A 27249-nucleotide genomic window follows, 5' to 3' on the forward strand; every position below is an offset into this window, starting at 1 on the left:
AATTTACTCAATTTTCTATGCCTCGTTGTTTTATCTCAATGATATATGCAATATACTCATGCTATTTGTTGAGTGAATATTAAGGTAATCATTGCAGAAGTATTCACAAGTGGCCAGCGTTTCATCTGTCCATGAAACAATTAGTGTTAAAACTTCTTCATAGCTGGGATGGAAACGTTTCACTTTGGTGTAGGTCAATATGTGTGGTGGAATAGGCAGTGAAGGTCTGTAAAACCTGCATTCGAGCCCTGGCTTCTTTATCCACAAGCCACATGACCTTGAGAGAGCTACTCCACTTCCATCAGTTTCTATTTTCTGATCCAATAAACCTTTAGACACCAAAAGGAATGGAAACAGGATGGATATGTTTTGATTGATGAGTAGCCTAGGAGCAAGGGTACAGTAATTGGGACCTTTGGTCAAAAGTGACAGAAAACCAACGTGAAATGGATCATCCCTCCAATCTGCTTTTGGTTTCAAAACATTGATTTTCATTTATTTATTTGTTTGTCTGTCTATCTATCTATTATTATTATTGTATATGATTAGCTTTTACTAGGTTTCCAGTAGAAATTTTCTTGCACCTGAGTCTGCTTTTAAGGAGATTTTCATGTCTGAATGAAAGCAAAAAAATAGGTTTCTTGAAAGCATGGTTAGTCAATGAAACGAATTATACATGAGGTCACTGAACAGAGGTGTGAGAACAATGATATCTAGATGCCAGCTCTGACAGAATGGGCCACTTGGACCTGCTTATCCTCAGATTTCTTTTTCTTTCTTTCTTTTTTTCTTTTTTGTAGAACATGACTTTAATATTTTCAACTGTTAATATTCAGCAAACAGAATCATTACTTTAAGATATGTTTTGCTGTTATGTCTCCCTTTTCATTTCTGATGTTATTAATTAGGATACTGTCTCTGTGCCCTCTGGATAGTCTGGTGAAGGGTTTGTCTATGTTGTTGATTTTCTCAAAGAACAAGCTCCTGGTTTTGTTGATTCTTTCTATTGTTCTTTTTGTTTCTATTTGGTTGATTTCAGCCCTGAATTTGATTATTTCCTGCCATCTATTCCTCTTGGGTGTATTTGCTTCTTTTTGTTCTAGAGCTTTCAGGTGTGCTGTTAATCTGCTAGTGTTAAGCTCTTTCTGGTTTCTTTTTGGAGGCACTTAGAACTATGAGTTTTCCTCTTACCATGACTTTTGTTGTGTCCCATAAATTTTGATATGATGTGTCTTCATTTTCATTAAATTCTAAAAAGCCTTTCATTTTTTTCTTTATTTCTTCCTTGATCAAAGTGTCATTTATCCTCAGATTTCTTATCCAATGTAGCCTAGAGAAAGTGTGTTGATTTCACGAAGTATGTCATACACCCCTGTTTCTGCTCTGTGAATGTTTCTGCTCTGATCACATTTTTGTGGCCAAGATAAGCTCTGTATTATCTTGAGTGGAAGTGTTCCCTTGATTTGTCTAACCCTTTGCACCTCACCTCCTCACTCTAGTTGTGCCCCATGTTATAGCCACCAATCTCAGTAAACACTAGAATGGTGCCTTACATAACAGGAGGAAAGACAGCTGCTTAACTGGAGTGCTGAGGACCCTGTGAGGGACCCTTGGGCACATCATCTCCTGTACTATCTTTTTCATTATCCCATATTAGAAGCATCAGGGTTCTTCTCAATGCAAGGAGGTATCAGAAAAAGAACACAGAATTTAGAAGCAAATGGTGTCAGAGCAAATTCTGTCAGTCCAGGCTTTGGCAAAAAATAGCTAAAGGTATTTGGTCACGTTTGTTAGCTTATCTGGACCTAAGTTTTCTATTCTTCAAATATTAAGTTACATATGCTTGGGTAGCTTACCTTTTGATATGAATCTTTCAAAATGGCGATTAAAAAACATTTTGAAAATGGACCAGCAGACTATGGGCTGACTGCAGTAGTGAGCAGGGATGTGGTTATCTGTTCAAACCCAAGATACTGAGGAGAAGTGGGCAAACTGAGGACGTTTGGTTGGTGAGTCCAAAAGAGAACACCTGCATATGGACTAAAACTCAACATGAAATTTTTTTTTTTGAGAAAGTCAACAAGATAGATAAACCATTAGCAAGACTAACTAGAGGGCACAGAGATAGTTTCCTAATTAACAAGATCAGAAATGATAAAGGAGACATAACAACAGACACTGAGGAAATCCAGAAAATCATGAGAACCTACTACAAAAGCCTATACTCAACAAAACTGGAAAACCTGAATGAAATGGACAATTTTCTTGACAGATACCAGGTACCAAAGTTAAATCAAGATCAGATCAACGATCTAAACAGTCCCATATCTGCTGAGGAAATAGAAACAGTCATTAATAGTCTCCCAACCAAAAAAAAGCCCAGGACCAGATGGGTTTAGTGCAGAGTTTTATCAAATCTTCAAAGAAGACCTAATACCAATACTCCTCAAACTATTCAACAAAATAGGAACTGAAGGCACTCTACCCAATTCGTTCTATGAAGCCACAATTACTCTTATACCTAAACCACACAAAAACATGAAATTGCTTAAGAGTAAGCAAAGGGGGTATGAGAACATCTCATATAACCTCGACAGAAAGAGGGTGGTGCCAGTCTTCAGAGAAAAGAGCAGTAGTCAGATTCAACTGTGACTTCTGTTATAATTGGGTTGCAAAATGTCCTTCAGAGGCTCACATGTCTGAACATTTAGTCCCCAGCTAGTGGCCATATTTTGGGAGGTTCTGTAAACTTTGGAGCTATGGCCTACTAGCAGTCGTAGAACATGGAGGCAGGGTGCCTTCTGGCTCCAATGGTCTGCTTCTCGATGCACCATGATGGGAACAGCTCTGCCACATGTTTCTGCCATGTTCGGGCCTCACACCTCTGGCGCCATATCTTCCTACCATAATGGACTCTTCCCTCTGAACTGATAAGCTGACAGAAGTCCTCGCTCCTCTACTAACTTGTCAGTGGCAACTATTTTACCTTTGTTGTAGTGAGAAAAGCTACTAACACACCTCCTTTATCTGGAGATCAACTTCCTTTCCATGCAGGGAACCTGACTTCTACCTGGTCCCAGCATTGGGATTTGTTACTCCTGCTAACAAGTAGAGCTTGGTCCTCTGCTCCGTTTCAGATCTGAATATTCCAAAAAACAAACTTAAATGGTCAAATTTAGCTTAGATGCCGGTTCACAGAACAGCTAAAGCCAAGAACCCTCTGAGGATGCTCTTTCCTAGAGGAACCCTCAAATTTGTCCTCTGTAGTCATGCCCTAAATAATGTGTGCAGTTTTCTGGGTGCCAAGGTAGTTTTCTCCAGGGATGGGGATAAAACGACAGTTCCAGATAAGGCATGAAAACATAGTGTGCCTTGAAGGAGGCACTCTCTAGAAGGTGGCCAAAGGGGAAGTCTTACAGCCATCAGTTCCATGCAAGGATATGGGACAAGGCTGCACTAGCCAAGTCCTTCTCCTCCCTTTGCTGAGATACTAGGAGAGCAGAGGAGTGGCCAGGGAGGGGAGTTAGTGCCATATCATAAGCTTGGTGGAAATGCTACTGATATGAACTGGGAGGAAAAAGAATGCTACAAACTGACAGTTCCTTCTTCAGACTTGGGAAAATGATGCCCATCTCAACTGTGCTGAGTAGCACCCAGACAATCTGTGCAGCAGGAGCAGGAGATACAGGAGGAGTAAGTGGGACCAAAGCCGCCTACCTCTTCAGTGCTTCTGGCGGTTTCCTCCAGCTCCATGTTCTCCTCTGTTGTACCGTGGGCGGGCCGTGGCTGCAGCTGATGGCTGAGGTTCTCTCTCTCCCTGCTGCTGAGGCCTGCGGGCAGGGTGCATTAGTCAAAAAGGAGGCAATGTATAAATGAGATATTTTATTATAGGAAAGAGAAAATAGGCCAGTCAAGTAGAGAGAAGGAAAGGAGAGGAAGGAAAGGAGAAGAGGAGAGAGAGAGAGAGAGAGAGAGAGAGAGAGAGAGAGAAAGGAAAGGAAGAAAGCAAGAGATCAAGTCGGCAAGAGAAGAGAACAAAGAGCAGGAAAAGAGAGGAGACAAAGAGCAAGAGCAAGAGAGACAAAGAGCAAGAGAGTGAGGAGGGGGCAAACCACCCCTTATATTGTATGGGGTGGGGCATGCCTGGCTGTGGTCAGATGACTGGGGGTAGGGTCCAACTAGAATGCTGGGAACTTGGGGCATTGTCTGCCTGATAGAGCACACATCTCCTGCAGAGGCAGTTAGTTGTGAGGGGTTGTGACTGAAACAGGAGCCAAAGACTCAGGAGTTATAGCCAAACTCCTTCTGCTCCCTGCAAACATAAAACTGCCCACTGAGGCTCCAGGGCTCAAGGCCAATTACTCAACTGAGCCTAAGTTGCCTGAACAGCCCACTGCCCCACACATCTCTGCCTCTGTACTTCCTAAATCCCATCTTTGTCTCTGCCCATGGCCTGCCATGTCCTTTTCTGGGCACTGCAGGTCCATCACATCATGAATCCAACCTGCCTTTCTGTATCCATCCCATACTCTCCCTTCAGTCTCTAAGTACAGATTTTTTGTTGCCTAATTCCAACCAAGTCTTACATTCAAAATTATATCTGGTTTTCTTTTTCCTATCTAGTATGTTTGGTCTTTGGAAAACTGCTATCTAACCATCTTGAAACCTTCCCTGATCCTCCAAATAAGTGTGACTTCAATACTCTTTAGTCCTAGAACCAATTCTCATTATTTCCTATTACACTCACTTCATAAGTGTTGTGTTCCATCCTTCTAGACAGAAAAGTTCTTTGAAAGTCAGGGAAAGATGGTGATGGCAAATGCATGTGCCTGACTCTGCCCGAGTTAAAACCGGATGTGCTGTGTGTAGCAACACCTTTCACAGATGAAAACCTAGAGCACAGAAGTAGTCCCTTCCCCAAAGACACACAGCTGAACTAGGATCTATCTGCAGGTAGCCCAGGTCCTTCAATTAGACTATTTGTCATGGAGGTATAGGAACGTTTATTGTGCATAGCTCATTTTAAAACAGCGGTTTGTCCATGTGTACACTTATTCTTCAAGCAGCTCTGAACAATCACAGTAACTTCAGGTAGCCCTTGCTCATCCATGAGTCTAATGCTCATTCAGTACTGGGCCATTATTATTATGTATTCTAACGTTTGCATGGAGGCCTTACCAGGCAATCTTCATTGCCTCCCTGGGTCCCTCCAACATCCTTCTGAAAGGCAGGTATGTCTCTTGTCATCTTTTATATGACAAACTGGCTTAGACAGACTGAGTGCTCTTTGCTGTGGTCCACTTGCCCATCAAGTAACAGAACCAGGACTCCATTCACAGTTTGCTATCTTTGTTCTGAGAGCCTCTCACTCCTTCAGCCCCATCCTGTGTGGACCGGTAGTGATATAGATGCTGCATCACACCCTCCAGCTGCCCAGGTTGAAGTGATCCATCATGCCTTCTAAGTCCTCCTTCTAGTGAGCCTTTTCACCCAACACTGCTCTCGCTTGGTTTTATCACACAGAGAACCATCAGCAACTGGTTCTCTTCAAAGAGACAAAGGTGAGACAGTACAGAAAGTACATTTGAAGTCTCAAGATTTAATCTTGATAATTTCTTAGGGGACACCTCATCAGGTAAGATGACAGTAAGAGACTGTCAATGTCCTTGAACAATTGCTGAAGTGATGCTAGAAGTACGTTTGCCTGTAATCTAGGGATTTGGGGTAAGTAAATGCTAATTCATCCTTCCTATGACAGAAACCCAGGGAATTTAGAGACAAGAGCAGTTTTGACAGCTAAGTAACTGGATTGCTAAACCAGTGGGTCTTTGGAGTGTTGGTGCTATCTTAACATTGGCCCTGGGACATCATGCCATGTCATTATTTCCAAGGGCATACCATCCAAGTGTTACACAGGGCAGCATGTCTGGCAATAGGGTCAATTTCCTCTCCTGATTGGTGGCAAATGGGTGACTGGAGGTAGAGAACTCAGGCTCCGGAAACAGGCTGGCCTGCGCGTCATGTGTGTATTCCTACCTAAATCTGGGTATATGTATGCAAAAGTCTGGGTGTGGTCTCTAAATACTACCCAGGTTTGTTTACTCAGTCAACAGATAATGTGCCAAGCACCTACTAACCCCAGGCGGAGTGTGCTAAGACTGTAAAGGACTGAGACAGACAGGGCTAGCTCCTGGAGATTCTCTTTGCTAAGTAGTACCTGACTCCCAGGTAGCAGGGATTGAGTATCGTCTACACATTTATTACCATGCTTATTTTTACTCTCAATTTTACAATGAAGGTAAACCCCAGACTTGTTCATTTGTTTCTATTTTCAGCCTTTCCAAAAAAATGTTTAATACAATTTTTTGAGGGTGCCCAACAAATGTGCTCAATAGTATCTGGGTCTTGGGGCTGTGTTAGCCGGGCCTGGTGTGTGGGTCTCACACCGAAGTCAAGGAAGCACAGTGAGAGGTGAAGAACACCATAGCTGGTCCCCTTTGGAAAGGGCTGGCTTCCCTACAAGGTTCAGGCTCTCATACCTTCCAGGAAGCAGGCGGCATGAAGCAGAAGGAAGGCATGCACTGCATCCCACTTCTAAGAAACCTGTCTTGGCTGCTCAGAGGCAGCCACGTTCCCTTCTGCCCTAGCAGGGCCCGGGCTGCAGGGGACACTGCCCTCCCTAAGGCTGCAGCTCACTGCAGCAGCAGCAGACATCTCATCTGCTAGAGAGAACAGAAGCGAGCACTGTACATACTCCCTTTTCTTTTCTTTGTCTCCCCAAACCACAGTCACTTCCCGTCAAACCCACTTTTCCTACTCAAAGGAAGGGGTCAACTTCTTTCTTAGGGATGGGGGCTTGGGTTGGGGGCGGGGAGGGAGACTGGAGGTGTGAGTGTGTACCTACCAGACCCCACAGTCTGATTCATCTCTGGTCTTATTTTCTTTTCTCTCCTCAATCTGACTGAGCTTAAGACTTTTATAGGTTTTCACTCAACAAAATGCATAGATGCACATGGCCAACATTTTGTTTACTGTCATGGGCAATGAGGTGACCAAGACTCACTTTCAAGGACAATGCTACCTAACTTTGCTTAGGATAGCATCATATTCAAAACTTTAAAATATCACCTATATTAATTTTTCCAGATAATAGAAACATGAGATTCTTAATTAATGGCAGTTTAAAATGCTCAGAGTGAAGTCTCTAGGTTTTTTTTTAAAGTTATATGACTTTTGTGCATAAGTTCTCTGCATAAGGTTATCAATTTGGAAAATTTGATAGCCAGGTAACTTTGAATTTCAGATAAGTATAACCTTTTTGTCTTCATCATTGTATGTTAATCTAAAAATTGCTTGACACATACTGAAAAAATTCTGTTAGTTAATGAAATTCACGCTTAACAGAGGGTCCTGTATTTTACCTGGAAATTCTATTTCTACTGAACAAAAAATGTCTAGTTTACCAAGTATCTGCATTTGTTCCCTATTGGGATTACATTTCTCCTCCACACTGTCTCTGCAGTGAAAGTATTGCTAGTTACATTTTGCAAGCAAGAAATTTGAGACCTCTGGAAATCAAATAAGTAAGTTGTCTGAAGTCAAAGCCCAGAGTTGTAGATACAGTATTCCAGTTCAGGCTCATTTGATGCCTAGGTACAGGCTCTGTCCTCTAGAGTAGTAGCTATCAGTGTCCCTAATGCTGTGACCCTTCAATACAGTTCCTCATGTTGTGGTGACCACCCCCCTCCCCTCCCCAGTCATAAAATTATTTTGTTGCTACTTCAAAAATATCTGTAATTTTGCTTCTGTTGTGTATTGCAGTGTAACTATTTTCTGGAGATAGAGGTGTACCAAAGGTCACGACCCACAGGTTGAGAACCACTGCTCCTGAAGCTTCCTCCTTAAACAATGAATTGGTCCTGCCTTCAGTTGAATATTTGGCTTTTCCAGTTGAAAGAGCAGCTCGTGTAGAAATGATGAGGGTGAGCAAAAGGACCCTTCTCCTTTCCCACATAATATTTAGAAGGAACACCGTTCCCTCTAAAGCATTTAAAGGAAATGACATTCTGACTCACTGTAAGAAATGACTTTTCTAAATCTATACTTTACCAAAGCAGTGTAGGTTTGTGACAAAACATCGCCCCCTGCTGGCCTGATTGGCACTCTACAACGGTGATAGATTTAAAGTTGAACAAAAATAAAAAGATATTCAGTTCACGCTGAATAACTACTTTCATGTATTCTTTAGTGTGAGTTCTCAGGATAAGTAGAGAAACATAACTTTCCATTTACTTTTGTGGTGGTGGATAAATGATGAGAACAGAAAGAAGCATAGTGTTGACTGGAAGTAATCCTACCTTGGGATGCTTAGAATCCCAAGAATCCCTTAGAATCACCAGAATGAAATAGCTCCAACAAGTACAAGAAACTTCCACGTACAGGGTGAGTGACGAAAGAACACAGCCTGTGCTGGTGAACAGTGGTGCTGTGGAGCAAAATGAATGGTGTTTGATTGCCTTCTTTTTAAAGTGTAAGCCAGATGGCCCTTGGCTAGTTACCTAATCTCTCTCTCTCTCTCTCTCTCTCTCTCTCTCTCTCTCTCTCTCTCTCTCTCTCTCTCTCTCTCTCTCTCTGTCTGTCTCTCTCTGTCTCTCTGTCTTACTTGGCTTGGAACTCACCAAAACAGGCTGGGCTGGCTGGCAGCACCCTCCGTATCTGTTTCCTCCTCAGCTCTGGGAGTAGAAGTGGGCAATAATCCTCTGGGCTTTATTTGTTTACTTATTTAATGTGGGTCCTGGTTATCAAAGTCAGGTCCTCGTGTCTACATGGCAAGCACTTTTATTGACTCTTTGGCTCTCTCTAAACCCTGTGAGCCTTGGTTTCCCCATCTGAAAACCTGTTACTGTGAAGGTAGGCACTGAGCGGGTAGGTAGGGATCTGCTGCTGGGTTGTAGGCTCATGTCCCCTGTTCAGACTCACATGGGGAGAGAGGTGACAACTCATGAATGGACTTGTGTCTCTATAAAGGAGGCCACAGAAGAACCTCTAGCTCCACTCCCATACACACTAAGAAGACAATGAGTGACACTGGGGCATGGTTGTCCATAACACACAGAGCCTGTGGCCCTTCATCACACACACAGAATCTGCCAGTGCCTTGATCTTGGACATCCCGGTCTCCAGAACAGTGAGAAACAATTTCAGTTATTTATAAGCAGCTTAATCTATGGGGTAGACATTTGCTTTTGCTATAGTGGACCAAATAAATTAAGAAGTATTTATAAAAGGTAGTATTTGGCTAAATTAGACTCAGGATGTATGAAATGGTACTTCAGTGTTAGGTCTACAAAAAAAAAAAATTAAACCTTGAAGCATAAAAGTCCATGAGGTAGAAGCATCATGGATTGAATGTTATGTTCCCCACTAAATTCATGTGTTGAAGCTTGTCTCCTATAGCAGTATCAGGAGATGAGGTCCTCTCCAATGGGATTAGCACCCCCCCATCCCTTCCTCTCTGAAAAACTGTGGCAAAAATAGAGCTAGCTATGTATGCCTCAGGAGAGCGTCTCCATGCACTCTGCCAGCCTTTTAGTTTTGAGTTCGCCAGACTCTCAAACTCTAAGAAACTCTTTTGTTTTTGAGCTTCTTGGTCCAAGACACTTTGTTACAGGAGCCTGAATAATCTAAGACATTACTTTTCGAAACTCTCATGTTTTAATTTTAATTACGCTTTCCATGATTACAAAGTTACAGCAGAGGATTTTATTTGTTCATCCACATTTTAAAATGACATGTTTTTAATGAAATCAATGGTGTTGATTTGGTTTAATGCTTGCAGTATGGGTTCCCAAATTGCATGAAAATCCAGTGTGTGAGACAGTGAGGGTCCCTGCCCCCAGTTGGTTCTAACTGGTAAATAAAGTTGCTGGCAGCTAACGGCTGGGTAGGGAGACAGAGGTGGGACTTAAGACTTTCTGGGCAAGGGAACCATGGGAAGAAGAAGGAGCTAGTACCGTCATGCCAGAGAAGCAGGGGGATCAGGCTTGAGAACTGCAAGAGAGAGAGCATATAGCCATGTAAGAGCTGAGGAGGAGTGGCCCCAGGGGGCCCCCACTGGGTCTAAGGTAGCAAAGATGGAATGTAGATTTTAGTGAGTAATAATTCAGGAATATTGGAGGGGAGAGTGTACTAGCAATGTGGGCTTGAAGTGGCCAAGCCATTGATCTGTTTATGGCATATTTAATATAAGGTTGTGCGTGTGTGTGTGTGTGTGTGTGTGTGTGTGTGTGTGTGTGTGTGTGTTTCATTTGAGAATCTAGAACACTGGGCAGGTGGCAAGGAAGGCACGCCTCTGCCACTGGGGAATTAAGAGCATATTTAATCAACTACTATAACGGAGTGGATTGTTAGAATGGATTATTCAGCTACTGGTATACAATGATATCTTCCCAACATTGTTTTGGATGAGAAGCTTCAGAAATACATGAAGTTATGAAATTCATGCTGAAGGTAGTCCACACTGTTAGCCGTTGTTCCTGAAGAGCCGTGTGCACATTAAACATTCTACAAGGCTGAATGACTAGTACGTCAGAGACTCTGTGGAAAGGTTGGAAGAGCTGGAATATTGCAGGAGCCGAGCCACACTGTCTTGGGCTATCTTAACTCGCTAGTGATTTACTGCCTACCTGTGTGTGAGAGGCCTAAGATCTTGTGAGTATTAGGTGAGTGCTGTTGGAATGTATAAACATATCCCTCACTATAATCAGTCCAACCCACTACAATGAGCCCATCATTGGGTCTCATCTGAAGCCTGCAGAGGCTCCCGAACTTTGCTGCAAATGACTTAACCTGATGTTCCTACCAATGTATTTGAAAATGATTTTCAAATACATTGATTATGTATTTATGATTTTCTTTGTTGGTACCTATAAAAACTTCATAAAACTGTTCGAACCTGACATTTGGAGTCCTCTACATCTGAGTTCCTGGGTCATGCTCATCCATTCTTGACTCTAGAATAAACCATCTCTTACTCAATTTGGGATGGGAATTGTGTTTAGGTTGTTGTTTTAATCTCAAAACTGAAATGGGGGTGGTATGTAAAAGCACATTGGTATACTAGAAGACTAAAACATATAAATATTCCTACCATGGATATTAAGTATGGCCTGCTTTCCAGGACACTGTGAACTATACATTTTACTTTTTGGCACTGTTAGAATTGGAAATGACATATAACACGTCACATTTTTCAGAGTTCCCCTTTGGTTTGGTGAGATCCACATCTTCAGATTGCCATTGTCAATGTCACAGAGCTAAGCAGCTGTAGGGACAGAGGCAAGAGGAATGTGAGCTGATGGGGCTGACATTAGTTTTGCTGGTCTTGGATCATAAGTCACAAACTTGAGTCCGTGATACACGATGAGTTTCCTGGGAAGTTAATTAATTCAGACAGAGCCACCACACATTCCTGTTCATTCGACTTAGGACTGAGCTTTAGTTCTGAAGCACAGGGTTATGGAGAGAACATTGTGAGTGTGCAAACAATTTCAAATATGCCCAGGGTTTCAGAAGCAAGGCCAAGAAAAATACTGATATCGGATAGCTTTCTTGCAGGTGTCTTAATATTGTTGCAGCGCTATAGTCACTCAGGGTAAATGACTCCAGGACATGCTACAATTACATAAAGGAGGTCAAACTAAGATTGGAGAAGAGTTGGCCAAGATTTAGGGTAAGAATGAAGACGTGGGTGGAAAGTCACAGCTGTTTGCTTTCCTTTCCTAAAATATATGAATGCCCCAAAGGGGGTAAGTCTAATCAGGCCACTCTATACTGGAACTCAGTGGGAATTCTCAGAACTGACTTTCCTTCTGTCAGTACCTTGTGTTCAAATGCTGGATGGCCAAGGTGCAAAAGGAGACAATGAATGAGCCACAGAGCAGTGCCAGGGTTCAGCTTCAGACAGCTGGATCCAGACACTCAACCCTGACTCTCTTGCCTATCCTGCACCCCACAGCTTTCATCTGTATTATTTCAAGGAGATGTGACAAGGACAGAGGGAAGAATGAGAGCTGTTGATGCTTAAATATAATTTTCTAGAACTGTGTTAATAAATCACAAACTGGAGCAAGTGATATACTTTTAATTGCCCAAGAAGCTAATTAATCAGCCTGAGCTATTAAAACATTGCTGTTCATCTGACTTAGAACTGAGTGTTAGCCAATGCAAGGTCCAGTCTCGTGGAAGCTGAACATTCCTCTGGAAAGAAGAGCATCTGTCCTATTTAGCCAGAAGACTGACAATTCATTGGCTCTGAGCAGCCTGGCTAGTCATGTGCTCACTTTTAGAAAGTTCACCGTGGCTTCAAGTGGTGTTTGGTGTTACACCCTTCCATCACCGTGCCTTACAGGCCTTGTGATGCATGCTAGACCCCCTAAAGGGAACCCATCTGAGCCATATGGGCTAAGAGTGGAAGCATGGCGTCTCAAGAACAGAAGGAAGAGTGTTAACATGGAAGAGGACTGACACCGGGCCTAGAAACCAAAGCCGAATTGTTGCTGATGTGCTCAAGATAAAGTTAAATAAAAAAAGGGGCTGGCGAGATCTGAGTTCAGTCCCTAAAACTCATGCCCGATAGGGCTGGAGCAATTAAGATCGTTTGTTACAATTGCAGAGAGCCAGGATTTCTCCATCTCCACCCTCCCCCAACCCCTCCCCGAACTCACAATTAACTGGATCTGATGTACCCCTAATTGAGTTACAGATAGTTGTGAGCCAAGCCGCTATGTGGGTGGGTGGTGGAAACACTATCCCAGTTCTCAGGAAGAATAAGCAGTGTTAGTAAGCACAGGCCATCGCTCCAGCCCCACCTGGTGGGCATTTTGAGAAACTGCAATTCTTTCCTCCCTCCCTCCCTCCCTCCCTCTTTTGGTAGCAGTCAATGATTTTTAAGCCAGGGCAAGTAGGTCAAGTCATTCTTTTTTGACTCAGTACAGTGAAAGGAGTTTTCCCTGTATTATGCAAAATAAAGAGAGTGAGGGGTAGGGACTTGCCTGAAATCCCTGATCCCGAACTTTCTGCCTGGCAATTTTCTCAATGTGGGAGAATGGAGTCAAAATGTTTCTACTTCATAATCCCAGATGCAGGTGTTGAGAGGGGGGTGGCTTCCTGCAGGCATCACAGGGCACAGGTATAAATGAATCTTGAAGAGGTAAGAATGGAAACTTGGAACAGCCAGACTTGGTCAGTCAGACTGGATCAAAACTTCTGGAGCAGTGGTTCTCAACTTGTGGGTCTATTATATGTCCAACATATCAGATATTTACATTAGGATTCATAATCGAAATAACTTTATGGCTAGGGGTCACAGCATGAGGAACTGTATTAAAGGGTGGCAAATCTAGAGAATCTGATCCTGTAGTATTGTTTTCTTACACATTTAGAGACAGTAAAACTGTGGGAAAAGTCACCATGTAACAATTCTCCTGTCAAAGTTTCAGGATGACTACGTGGAAATCCCCTTCCAAAACACCCCAATATAGCAAAGTGCCCGAGTCCCTTGTCTTAAGAATGAGATCTACTGGGTGGGAAACTGCGCAGGGCTAGAAGCTAGAGAGGAGGAATTTGTAATGAGCATAAGGATGGATTCTAATGACAGAGGATGCAAAGTACATGAAGCCTCTTCCATAAGGATGAGTTTTATTCACTGACAAAGCCCAGGTTTAGGGCCTGAACACTTCTCAGCATTTAGGCGGAGGGGCTTTAGGTGGAGGCACTGAGGGGGAGGGGCTTTAGGTGGAGGCAGCGAGGGGGAGGGGCTTTAGGTGGAGGCAGCGAGGGGGAGGGGCTTTAGGTGGAGGCTGGCTTCCGAGGGTCACAGCTGTTTGTGACAGCTTCCACGCAGCACTCCAGACAACTAGAAGAGAGCAGGCTTGGGTGTTTAACAGGCTTGATTCCTTCAACGCTTACTCTAGGCTGTGCTTCCTACACAGTTGTATAAAAGAAACTCTAGGGTTTATTTTTACTTACATTTTAAGCTAGGGTCTTACTGGGAACTATTTTAGGATAGATGTTAATTGGGTTACTGCTATCAGCTACTGTTCTCCAGAGAAGCAGATTCAATTTTTTGTGTTATATAATCTACTGTCTCAATATGAACGATAGTAACTCTTACTGAAGTAGTAGTATAAGACAAAGACCAACGATTAGCTGTTTATTAGTCTACTTAGTGATTGAAAGCACTTGCTACTGCCTATTTGCCAAGCATGACTTCACTTGCTACCTAAAACAGAATGTCCTGGAGACATTATGACACAATGGGTTGGTGACCTTAATTGCTTTTGACTGCTACTTCCACTTGTGTAAAATCTTGCCTGTCTAGCCCACTCATGGTTTTAGAGTAATGTAACCTGGACCCAATACCAAGGCCTTTCAGGAGCAAGTCTGGTTCCCACCCACTGGTAACATCTCTCTTCCCCTCTCAATGGTGTTGGAGTGCTTATTCCAGAAAGGCTCTGGCAACATTACCAACCAGAAAAGAAAGGAGTAGAAGATGGCTGATCTGACAAGAGTCTGGTGAACTGAGTTGGATCCATAGGATCCACGGAAAGGTGGGAGAAGAGAATGGTGAACCCAAGTGCCCTCTGACCTCCATTCCATAGCACTCACTCACAAAATAACACATTCTTTTTGTTTCTAAAAACTAGATTGTTTTGCATCACTGTGACAATACCTAATACAAACTACTTTACAAAATTAAAGGGTTGTCTGGCTCCCAGGTTTGTAAGGTGTTGGGTCTGTGGTGTTTATTTTCACAGACACCAGCAGATGTCAGCAAAAACTAAGGGGTCCTATGAATTTCCAATAAGCATTGGAAGCTTTTTCCCAGGATACCAGAAGTCAAATGCTAAGCTTAACAGAAAGGTCAGTGTAGGTAGGACACACACCCTGTTCTGCACTGCTAAGCAACTTTTAGTTAACTTTTTGGAGGTGAAACAGGTGTAATCATAGATTGGGATATGGAGTTATGAATAAAACCTTTTCAAATACTCAAATGTTCTTGTTAAACAACCATTCAACACAAATCTACATCAAATACGAGAAAGGATTATTTTCAGTGGCAAGATGGCTCAGAGGCTAAAATGCATGCTGCTCAAGTGAGGATGGGTTTGGGCCCTAGCACCCATTAAAGCCTGTGAGGGTGGTGGCTCACCTGCAATCACAGAGCTGAGGGGAAGACTGGTGACCACGGACAAGCTGGCTAGCTACAGCAGTCCAATCAGAAAGCTCCAGGGCCAGTGAGTCACACAACCTCAGCAATAGTGGCAAGCAAGTGAGGACACAACCAAATCAGCCTTGGGCCTCTACATCTACACATGCGATGTACACTGCACACGTGTCCACACAGGTGACCATGCGCACACACTTAAAAATAATCAATAGTAAGCTTGTATCATTTCTAAAATACTCTTTATTAGTTTACTCAAGATGATACACATTTAAAAACAGTGAGTCTTTATTAGTGAACTTAAGATCTCTCTCTCACACATACACACTTAAAAATTAAACAGTAAGCCTGCATTGTTTATTTCTAAAATACAGTCTTTATTAGTTTACGCGAGATCAGATATACTCTTGTCATTAACTCTACAGTATGTTTGGTCCTCAAATATACACAAATAACAAACAGCATAACTGTTGAGAACCTTCCCCTTGGAAAAAGTTATTCTCTTAACAAAAAGAACAGATCTGCTCGGAGGAATGATTAAATATAGCCATTTTTATATAAAGTCTTTTCCCCACTAGAAATATACTCCCATTATAAGTAAAAATAAATGCCCCAAACTTTAATTTTAGCAGCATGGTAATACATGCATGTCATCCCAACACAAAAAGGGCTGTGATACGAAGGCTGCAGAGGTCCAGGGCCAGCCTGGGTTACAGTGCAAGGCCCCACTGCAAGGAAAACACACAGAAGTTTCCTCTCAAGAGCCCAAGCAATGTGCTGCCCTAACCCACACTTAGGAACAAAAAGAAATAAAAAAATGACCAAAACCAAAGGATTCTAAGAGTTCAGATAAAACTGGAGTCTATCTTTAGCCCTGCAAAACATTCCCTTAATTTAGAAAAAGTAAATAGTTCTACCTTTTAATTTAAAAATATAGTTAGAAACCTTTTTGACACCACTCAGCTGACACTCGGATCTAATGGTTTGCTCATTAGGTTTCTGACACTTGGGTCAAAGAAAAACCCTAACTGAAAGCACACTGAACTCCAAGTTGGAAATGGTATTTTATCAAAGAAAAGCAAGCAAGTGTAGAGATACCAACTAAACAAAATGCTATTGTATTGGAAAACTCAAACTGGCTTTCATGCTTCTAAGTATTTTAAGCTACTAAAGATTCAGGAACAACAGAACCTTGGAGGCTACAGGAGCCTACAAAGGCCTTAGTAAGAAGTGCTGGAGCGGCTTCCATTCTGACTTCTCAGCAGACTTCATCAGTACCCAGCAGCCCCGCTTCTATCCCACATGTCCCAGCTTCCCCAAGTTTTCATCACTCTCTTGAGGGACACTTTTAGAAGTCTCAATCCTCACATCTATCCACAGTTTTAACAGCCAGAAATACTGCTGTGATGATTTGAATAAGGGCCCCCATAGGCTCATCACACACTTGAATGCTTATTTACCAGCAGGTGGTACTATTTGATAAGAGTTAGGAAGGGTGGCCTTGTTGGAAAAGTATGTCACTGGTGGTGAGCAATGAGGTCTCAAAAGCCATGCCAGGCAGAGTCTCTCTTACCTGTGGTTAAGGACATAAAGATCTCAGATACTGATACATCTGTCTGCAGGCCACCATGCTCCCCGCCATGATGGTAATGGGCTAAACCTTTGAAACTGTAAGCAAGCCTTCAATACAATGCTTCCTTTTATAAGCATTGCCTTGGTCATGGTGCCTCTTCACAGCAACAGAACAGTGACTGAGAACATGTTCAGCCACTTACATACTACACACTCATGTTTTAAATGTAAAAAGAGAAACAGATTTTCCTTCAGGAACAAATTTTCACCAAGAATGCATAGATGGCCTTGTCAGGCATCAATGGAGAAGAGGTCCTTGGTCCTATGAAGGCTCTATAGATGCCCCAGTGTAGAGGAATTGAGGGCGGGGAGGTGGGAGTGGGTGGGTGAGTGGAGGAACACCCATGGAGGATGGGAGAGGGAGGTGAGGAAACTGGGAAAGGGGATAACATCTGAAATGTAAATAAAGAAAATATCCAATTAAAAAAACAAGCTGATGGTCTGTGTTCATCTCTAGTTAAAAGAACTATATTTTAGCACTTAGGCATCTAGTTTCTTTTCAAAATGTCCACCTATTGTGTTGTACGGAGATCAATTTTCTGTGTCACAGGCCCTGCTTCAGGTTAAGGGCTGGGCCTATTTGCACAGCACCATAGAGGTCATGCACCAAGAGGAAAGAGAACTGCTGTATGACCTTTAAATATCCATCAAAACATTAAAAACTTATAGCTATAAATGGACAAGAAAATTAAAGTTTATGTATTGAGAATTGAAGTTTTATTGTCTTGCCTAAGTAGTCTGAACAGCGTTTGTTTTGTTAGTAACACTGCGCAGGAACTGTTCTGACATTCCAATGTTGTGAAGTTATCTAGTTACAACAGCCTTTAACATCTAAGTTTTACCATAACTTTGTCTAGGACCGTCTTCTTGCTCATCCCAGCCGCTTCTCTTAGCAATGTGGGTAAGTTTCCATCATCAGGTTCCTCTGGTGCACACGTCTTCATAACAGCAATGGTAATCAACACTCCCATGACCAGCGGCGATGTCTACAATTCCATTTACGACTGATCCAAATTTCACTTCCAGAAATGTCACTGTTCATTTCCTTGCTTCGTTTTCGTCTTTGTTGGTCAATATTTGGGTGATCATTTTTGTAAAATATCATATGGGTGACAGGGAGATAACAGACCATATGCTTTTCTGTAAGTGAATTAAATAACAGGTGTACAGAGAGCAACCACTGAGAGAACGGAAAAGAAGCTCATGATTGGCACAGACCACAAAGCACAGCTGCTAAGCACAACCTTACTTCTGTACTGGGAAGTTAACTCCATGCAGCTCACAGTACTCTGAGGTCTACTCAGATCTGGATGAGGCTGCTAGGAGTCGGGGCGGACTCAACTAAACCATCACCAGTGAAATCTGTTCATATGGGAACCACCTACACTTGTTAGACTGGCCCAGACAGGCTTAGAGCCGACTCTGGAGAAACAACCCATCTAAATTTACATCAAATAAAGAGTTGTAACGCACCCCAAATGCAACCAAATTCATACTAAGGTGTTTCAGACTTATTTATCAATAGTTAGGCTATACTTGCATCTAAAAGCGACAGAATTTTAGAGAGAGAGTTTTAGAGACCCCGTAGTTTGATGCTATCAATTACCCAGCGTGTTTATTATGGATTATCTCTCCTCCTTCAATCTCTATCTGCTCATACAGCCACTTGCGGTCACAGCGGCACTCGGCCCCACATTTGGTAGAGCCACAAGTGGGGCAGGCGTAGAAGCATCCTAAGCAGTCCTCGTCCAGGCAGTCGCAGAGGTCCATGCCACTGAAAATCAGCAGGCCCTGGCTGTCATACACCTTACTCTTTGCTGGAATAATTTGTCTGTAAAATAAAACAGTGAGCTGCACTTCATACAGATTATATTTGAATATTTGGTTGAAAGTAAGATAGTGAAGAAAATGGAGGTAAAATATTTCTATGTAGAGGTGGAGTCTCTACTAAATTGGCTTAATGTGTACTCTTCAGGAGAGTTCTAGATGGGAAGTGACCTAAGTGATGAAAATGAAAAGGACACTGAAGCCGTGCAGACATTAACTCAGGGGGGTGGGGTAGCTTGGATGGCCACGATACTCGGGGCACAAGTGTGGTAACTGAGGGATTCCTGGACCCAAGGCCAGAGGCAAAAACGGACTTTAGTTTTCCTCTGATCTCCTACACTCACAAGATATATGTACCTACCCACATACATACACATTAAGATGCACACAAAAACACTACTTAAAACTAAAACGAATTCAATAAGGAAATGTCCCCCCAGATGGCATTACAATCCATCACAGGAACCTGAATTCAATAAGGAAATGTCCCCCCAGATGGTTTTATACAACCCAGCACAGGAATGAGTAGCTGCTGTGAACATAGGACACATCCTCCTCTAGAGGTCTTATACTCAAATCAATGTTTCTTGTTTCTTTCTTCCTTTTTTAAGAAAGATTTATTTATTTATTATATACACAGTGTTCTGCCTGCATGTCAGAAGGGGGCATTGGATCCCATTGCAGACAGTTGTGAGCCACCATGTGGCTGCTGCAAATTGAACTCGGGACCTCTGGAAGAGCAGTCAGTACTCTCAACCTCTGAGCCATCTTTCCAGCCCTATTTCTTTTCCTAATGACTTCTGGTACATCTGGTTTGAAAATATTTTAAATCACTCAATGGAAAACTTCACGGTCGGAATAAAGGTATTTTTACATTTTTGTCAATTCCAGTAAGAAAACAGCCCGATCTGTTACAATAAACTTGTCAATATCTTTTAGACATACGCAATGTTAGATATATATTTTAAATGACTTAGCTCCTGTTCCTTCCTTCTGTTGACTGTACTAGAACTGTGTGTCTACTTCGGACCTGTGCAAAATCAAAAGCACTCTTGAGTTCTCATAAATGCAATGGCCTTTCTGTCAGCTGTACACAGAAAGCAGACACATCAAGAAGAGAACATCAATATCAGATTTTGCAAACAGTAAACATCTTAGAGACTGGCGAGCTCTAAGATGTTTCTTCAATTATTTTAATTCTTATTCCAAAATATTACCTTGTTCACTTCATGCTACCTTCTCAGAAAGAAGCTTCTAGAGTTCCAACGGATGCTTTACTTTCCTATGAGTAACAGCCAAGGCTTTCAGGTTTAACTAATCAGAATACAATTTAAAATTATTGGTCAGAAAATTAAAAATTAAGAAAAAAACACAAGGATAATGTAGCTGTGCAGCAGTAACAGAACAAACAACCGACGGACCGGAACTGGCTGCCCACCTGTCGGAAGCAACGCTTGCATTTTTGGTGAGCTTTCTTTTCTCCCTTTTACCACTTTCTGGAGCAAATTCAGTTTGCTTTCCTGGGTTTGTAAACTGTAGTGACCTCAGAGCTTTAGCAGTCCTTCCCTGAATAAAAGTAAGAAAACTATAAATTAAAATCTTGAGATCAGACAATAGGACTTTACTTAGCATTAGCCCAGGGTACCCCCCAAGCTGGAACGTAGTTTGGAACATACACAGAAAGGAGGGTGGGAAAAGCCACTCTTCTACTCTATATTCAAACTTTTGTACTATTTTTGCTACTTTAGTCTCTTACACAGCAAGTGCAGGAGCCTGGCACACTGAGGACAGCAATGGCTGCCACTTCAGGAGAGAAGGCAGCAGAAAGTGTCACATAATCCAATAGCACAGTTCCAAATAATAATTCTCTGTCCTTCAGAACTTCTAACTTTAAGAGAAGTACAGTAGCTTCACGTTCTGAAGTGTACTGTGTGTATGTTTGTATACATACAGGCATATACATGTTACATGCATATACATGTGTATATATGTGTATATACACATATATACACATATGTGTATATACACATATATACACATGTAGTGTCTATATATATAGGCTCTGGTAAATCAAAAGTCAGTCTGGTGCTAAGATTTTAAGTCTGCTATTTTGGGGAGGTAAAAAGAAGTAGTCTTTCAAAATGTTTTCATACACCCAAAGCCAAGATTAGGTGGTACAGAAGTCAGTCATGTAAGAACAGTGGAGAGGTGAGGTGAGGACACCCAAGTCTAGAATCATCGAGTATCTATGACGAACTTCACATAATGCTGGGTCCTGGAGATATGCCTGAGAGGAACACAATACACACAACTTAAAATTTTAATTTGGTTTAGTAATACAACAAAAAGGAGAAAACTGAGAAAATATGCCAGCAGCAAGAATTATAGAATGCTTAAAAAGAGAAACTCGGAGAAGTGCTCCTTGCGAGGTAAAGACAGTTTCATGAAATTTCAACTTTTCTGATATAAATGACCTGCGTATAGGCATGAGGCCTGGGAAAAGGTATAAAATATTTCATACTTTACAATGTAAAAACTCTGTGCTCTTTGAGCACAGGAAGCCCTACATTTAACCTTAACTATTTTTAGAACTTAAGAGGCAGAAACATTATGAAAAGTCACAAATATTTGGTGTGAACCTTCCACCCCCTGATGTTTCCCCATGGTGACTTACCTGGCCTTGGTCTTTGGGGCCAGTGCCCACCCGAGAGCAGCTTCCCAGTAAACCTACCTTGGAGCCCATGTCTATTTTGGTATGTAAAATATGTACCTCAGTCCCTTATCCTGGGGTCCCAAACCAAACATCTTCAAAGGATAAAAATTGAAATGACATTCACTGACTTCTGGGCACCATGCCTCATGCCTGGAGGCCCCAGTTCAGGGAGGCTGACGGAGGACCACTGTCATGAGAACCAGGCTGGTCTGGACTACATGGAGAGTTCCAGGCTAGTCTGCCACAGAGTAAGCCCCCACCTCAAAACCAAAATCAAAATCAACGTTAACCCACTTCTTTGATTCTTTTTCTTAAAGCGGTGCTTTAGTCCTAGACAGAGACACACATCCTCCCAGGTGTGTAGTCTCCAGTAGGTTAAACACTCACCTAGCTATTTCAGTAACCGAAAAGGATCTAAGTTCCCTAAGTTGGCCTTTGCCAATGTTCTCTTTTTTTTTCTTTAAAGATTTATTTATTTTATGTATGTGATTACACTGTAGCTGTCTTCAGACACACCAGAAGAGGGCATCAGATTCCATTACAGATGGTTGTGAGCCACCATGTGGTTGCTGGGAATTGAACTCAGGACCTCTGGAAGAGCAGTCAGTGCTCTTAACCACTGAGCCATCTCTCCAGCCCCTGTGCCAATGTTGTAAAGGCCATTCCTAAAGTCTCCTTCCTAAGGTCTAAGAGCAGAAGTTGTAGCATTGAAATCTTGGGCACATTATGTTCTTTTGTTCTAAGCCCTTGTTTACTGCTCATTCTGGACCTTGAGTGTATGGAAACATTTTAAAACATCACTGTTTCACCTCAGCATTAAATGCCACATGCTAATGAATGTGGTGGAAATATGATAAATATGATTTCTTATAGTTATTCCTACATCTCAAGTCCCACACTTAGAAACATAATGGCACCTGTACATACATCTGACTCGGGTTTCCGTCTCTGGCGGTCATCTGAATCAACATCCACACTTCCATTGATGATCTGGGTACATTTTGGGCAAAGCTTCCAACCAGGTACAAGTTGTCTTCCAAACTTTGCGCTCAGAAAAGTGGCGTCATCTAAGTCAATGACATGCAGATTCTTTTTGGCTAGCTTCTTGTGTATGTTAAATGGGTCACAACACGATTTCTGTAACTCTTCAAATCTGTCAATATAAATTTTTACATGATGGAGACAAATTGTATTATTCCCAGAAAGTGTCATTCCAGTTCTAAGCTGAAGTAAAAGCATATCATTTGATGACAATTCTTTCAATGTCTTGAAACCTGTGTGCCGAGTATAGAAGGTTTTATGGCAGTCGTGTGTGGTACGAAGCTGAACTCCAACTGAACACGGATCCATCCTCTTTGAATCTGTATTTTCCCCTGTTTTATTTTGTCTAGAAATCTCTTTGGTAGGTCAACCTAGAGAAAACATTAAAGACAGATTTGTACTGAAAATTCTAATTTGGAAAACTGTAAAAAGTTAGTAAAATGCAGCTTCTTTAGAAAACAAAAGCAAAACATAACAAACATGGAGTAGTAGGAAATACCAAAAGCCTACAGTAAGTAAGAATGTATTTAATCACAGAATTCGAGAAAAAGTCTTGTCAGGTCAGATCTATAATAGAATACTTGCGATCACAGCTACAACATTAAGATCACATTACATGGAAGAGAAGAGAAGAGAAGTAGAAGAAACAAGAAATATTCACATTAGAAATATTAGAGGTTCAACAGAAAAACTGCTTAGAATTTATAAGGGATTTAACACGGATGCTGGAAACCAACACTGTATGCTTTATACAATATATAAATGTTACAAAAAATACAAAAAAAAGACCTTTATGGAACTCTACAAATTCAGTACTATTTCAATCAAAAGACAAATGGAAACCCCCCTCTTCCATCCTGCTGGGGTGTAAAAGCTGACTGTAGATATATATAGTACAAGTCCAAAAAATGTGAAAGGAAAGAATGCCTGATTTACTAGAAAGATAATTAAAGACACTATGGTATTGCTGTAGTACAGACAGACTGGGATCTGCTGTATGACACAGTACTGTGTTACTGTGGTAAACAGACAGCATTACAAGCCAAAGTGAAAAGGATTACTGGCTATCATGAAAAAAGAAAAAAGTAAAACTCTTCTGGATGAACAAACTCCAAAACAGATGAGCAATCACACATAAAAAGCCTAAGTAAACCATACTGCAACCGCCTTCTGCCTCTAGACTTGGGACTCAGCGCAAAGCCATCCTGGAGTGGAGATTACATGGCCTGGTAATCATAGCAACTAACTGATACCTTGAGACTAGGATGGTAAAGGAACTGTAACCACTTCACAGGATAACTGCAGGAAGGACTCAAGGATGTAACCTCCAGGAGGATGTCATTCATGAGGGTATTACCCATATTCCTGTAAATAACCTCATCAATATTCTATACTATAAGCCAAACAAACTCCCTAGTTCACCAGCGGTTACTTTGGTGGGATCATTATTTATGTTTGTGCCTGGCGCCCCAGTTGTGACAAACAGATGTTTGTTTAACCTCTGGTAAACAGGGAAAGTTTGTGTAAGGATCTGTGGGGCCTGCTGTGTGAGTGCTCTGAGGGCCTGCAATCAGTTAACAAGGCAAGGATACACTATAGTCCTTGAGACTACAGCATGTGTGAGCTGAGAATGCCAGCAAGCATGATGGCAGCTCTATGGCCCCTGCTATGTATTATAAGACACCCCACTTGGTGGGCAATCTGGATGAAAGGGAGAAAGAGATGGAGGTGCTGGCTGCCATTTCTTACAGGGACTCAAAAACTTGGAACCCAAGGAAAGACTCTATCTAATAGGATAGTGAAGGAGAAAACAGGTAGAAACAATACAGGAGACAGAAAACTCACAATTCAGCATGTAGATGGCCTGGAGCAGGAAACTGAGACTACTCTGCCTTGAACTCCCTTTGTCAGACAGAAAGCCCTGGGTTCAATTCCCAGCACTGTAGAGACAAATGACAGAACAGTCCTATCATCTCAGCCTCTGGGAGGCTGATTAAGCAGAAACTCAAGGTCATCCTCAGCTACATCCCTGGAGGCCAGTCTGGGCTAGAAACTGTCTCAAAAGAGGGGAAAGGCCGTCGTAGAACTCAGGAAGTTTAGTTTTAGAAATCCAAGTCCCTAAAGTACTATGATTTTTGATGGGTCAACTGTAGAAAATTAAACTGCCCGTCCAATCACTGCATTTAAAACAAACAAACAAAACCAAAAAAGCAAATCATGTATAGGTGCTTTACATACACCGATATCTGTGTCCTGCATGGCTACAAAGGATGCAGTCATGAAAGTGAAGCATCAGATGCCATGGAACAAGAGTTAGAGTTGTTAGCTGCTATGTGGGTGCTGGGATTCAACCTAGGTCTTTGGGAAAAGCAGCTAGTGCTCTTAACTGCTGACCCATGTCTTCAGTCCCAGTCACTGCACTGTTGTTTTCTTTAAAGCAGGGATCTCTTTGGAGTCACTGTTAAGGGAGAATGTCTACAGTTGTTGCCAGATACAGAATTATTAGCTAAATTTGCAAATTTGTGCTTTAGATACTGGAATATAAATTACGTCCTACACATTGCTAAAAAGTTAACCCTGTCTGTCTGAAATTCATATTTAAGTGCACAGTCGGGTATCTTTCTTTATCTGCTAAATTTGGCACCTCCATTTTCAGAGCCTTTTAGCAAGTAGAGCCTTCTTTGGTTCTAGCTCTTTCTTATTTGAGCTAAAATAGATTTCCTGAAGAACAACTTACAGGAACTGCTCAGTTTAAATTTCCTTCATGAGGGTTGGTATTTCTTCCCTAGACAAGACTGCTGTAACAGACAGGATGGCTCAGTCAGTACAGTGCTCGCCAGGCAAGCATAAGGACCCAGGTGTTATCCCTTGAACCCACAAAAGCAAAAAAGCCAAGAGCTCTGGTGCCCATCTGTAATCCCAGTGCTGGTAAAACGGAGGCAGGAGGATCCCTGGGGCTTGTTGGCCAGCTACTCATTCTTATTGACAAATATTTACACCAAATACACTATACTTTAAGGCCTGAATGGATTAGTGGGTCTGCAGGCCCTTCTTGGATGTGTGGCACTGTATATGCATCTATTTTGTTTTCCAAACAGCAAAAATACCTCTGACAAGTATTTAACTAAATGACTTACTCTACATTTTATTTTGCTTTTTTTGTTGTTGGTTTTGATGTTCTAAACAGCCACTGACTGAATTCCCGGGAATTTCATCCAAGAGGAAGCTCAGGATTTCCAGTGTCTATTTTGTTTATACATCTGTCAATAATTTACTGAGCTGCTCATCTCCTGTGATCAACTGGGACAAAATATTTCTTACTCCAATTTTAAGTCCCATCGTCTCTAGGCCCATCAAGTTTGACCAATCACTGGTCAACTCAGCAAACCCGTCTCAGAGTATGGTGGCTCTGGGGTTACAATTCTCCAGCCACCATGAGATCCATCTGTATACCCCACATGTTCCTCCTATCAGTTCTTCAAGCATCACTAATTCTTCCTTCACCTCTGGGGTCAGTTTCCATCCACCTATGTAAAAGAGCAGACTTCAAGTCTTTCTGCTTTACAGAAGCACCATACTTTTGCTACTTGTTAGTCCATTATATACAAAGTTCAAGTCATGGCTTCTCTCATTAGCAAATTATAGCACTTTACTCTTCCAAAACTTTTAAATAAACACATGTTCAGAAATTCCTAGAATCCCAAATGGCAGACTCCCCTTGAAATTGATGTGATCAGATCCCACTTCTCTGTAAAGATACCCACCACAACCCTGTGTGGGATTCACTCACTAATGCCCCTACTCTCTGCCACATCAATATGACTCAAATCATCAGACATAGCCAACCTACTATGTACATGGCATTAGGGTAGAAAACAAATTAAAACAAAACAAAACAAAATGAAACAAACAAAACCTCAATCCATCAAAGTGCTTAACTAAAAATCACACAGCTAGAGCTGAGAAGATTGTACATTTTAAAGACGGGTTGGAGAGATGGTTCTAGAAGACCCAAGTTCAATTCCCAGCACCTACGCAGTGGCTCATACTACCCTGTAACTGGAGTTTCTAGGGAATCCGACGCTCTGTTCTGATCTCTCTGGGTATCAGCCACACACTGCTGGCAAAACATCCATCCATACAAAACAACAACAACAACAACAACAATAATAATAATAAATTTGTTTTTAAAGTTGGACTTGGGAGGCAGAGGCAGGCGGATCTCTGTGAGTTCTAGGCTAGCCTCGTCTACATAGAATTCCAGGTCAGCCAAGACTACACAGAAAAACTTTCTCAACAAACCAACCAACCAAACAACCAACCAAACCAACAAAACGTAAAAGACCCAGGCCTGGTTACTCATTTCTGTAATCTGATCTATTCTGGATTGGATGGGTTGGAGGGTAGTTTAGGTAGTCTGGCACGAGTGAGTCCCCACAAAGAAGCTGGGGATGAAGCTCAGCAGTGGCGAGGCCCTGAGTTTAAATAAAAACCTGCAGCCTGATGCAGTGGCGGACTTACCGTGGTCAGGGTAGAGCCGGGTGCCAGGCTGCTACAGCCGCAAGCTCCCTCTGCCCTACAGGTCCCCCCGCCCCCCTCCCCCCAACCCTCCTCCCGGTCCGCCACGGCCTCCCACACTTAGTGCCATCCGCAGAGTCCACTCACAGCCGTACGGCCCGGTCTACCTGATCTCCTTAGGGCTCCGGAAGCACTGTATCTGCACAGGCCGAGCTCGGCTTTCCACACTACAGCCCGCCCCGCGCAGCCACCGAGAGGACGGAGAGTGTGGCTAGAGAGACCACATGTACCA

The 27249-nt window shown here is 42.2% G+C and overlaps 1 protein-coding gene across 5 annotated transcripts; it reads right to left on the reverse strand.

The window, feature by feature from the left end:
• Positions 1–15451: 15451 nt before the first annotated feature.
• Positions 15452–27240, reverse strand: Arl14ep (ADP ribosylation factor like GTPase 14 effector protein). 5 transcript variants are annotated; one of them, XM_031371297.1, is made up of 6 exons: positions 27125–27170; positions 24285–24379; positions 22326–22810; positions 20124–20251; positions 18465–18689; positions 15452–17998 (listed from the first exon to the last, which is right to left on the reverse strand). In XM_031371297.1, exons 3-6 carry the CDS (start codon positions 22746–22748, stop codon positions 17944–17946), a joined length of 831 nt encoding a protein of 276 aa, XP_031227157.1. In that variant the 5' UTR covers positions 22749–22810; positions 24285–24379; positions 27125–27170; the 3' UTR covers positions 15452–17943. The 5 variants fall into 5 exon arrangements, with proteins under 5 accessions (XP_031227157.1, XP_031227158.1, XP_031227156.1 ...); XM_031371298.1 differs by lacking the exon at positions 27125–27170 and adding an exon at positions 27105–27120; XM_031371296.1 differs by lacking the exon at positions 24285–24379 and having other exon boundaries at positions 27125–27240.
• Between the last annotated feature and the right edge of the window lie 9 nt (positions 27241–27249).

This window comes from Mastomys coucha, unplaced genomic scaffold, assembly GCF_008632895.1.
Source record: "Mastomys coucha isolate ucsf_1 unplaced genomic scaffold, UCSF_Mcou_1 pScaffold15, whole genome shotgun sequence".
Classification (NCBI taxonomy): Eukaryota; Metazoa; Chordata; class Mammalia; order Rodentia; family Muridae; genus Mastomys; species Mastomys coucha.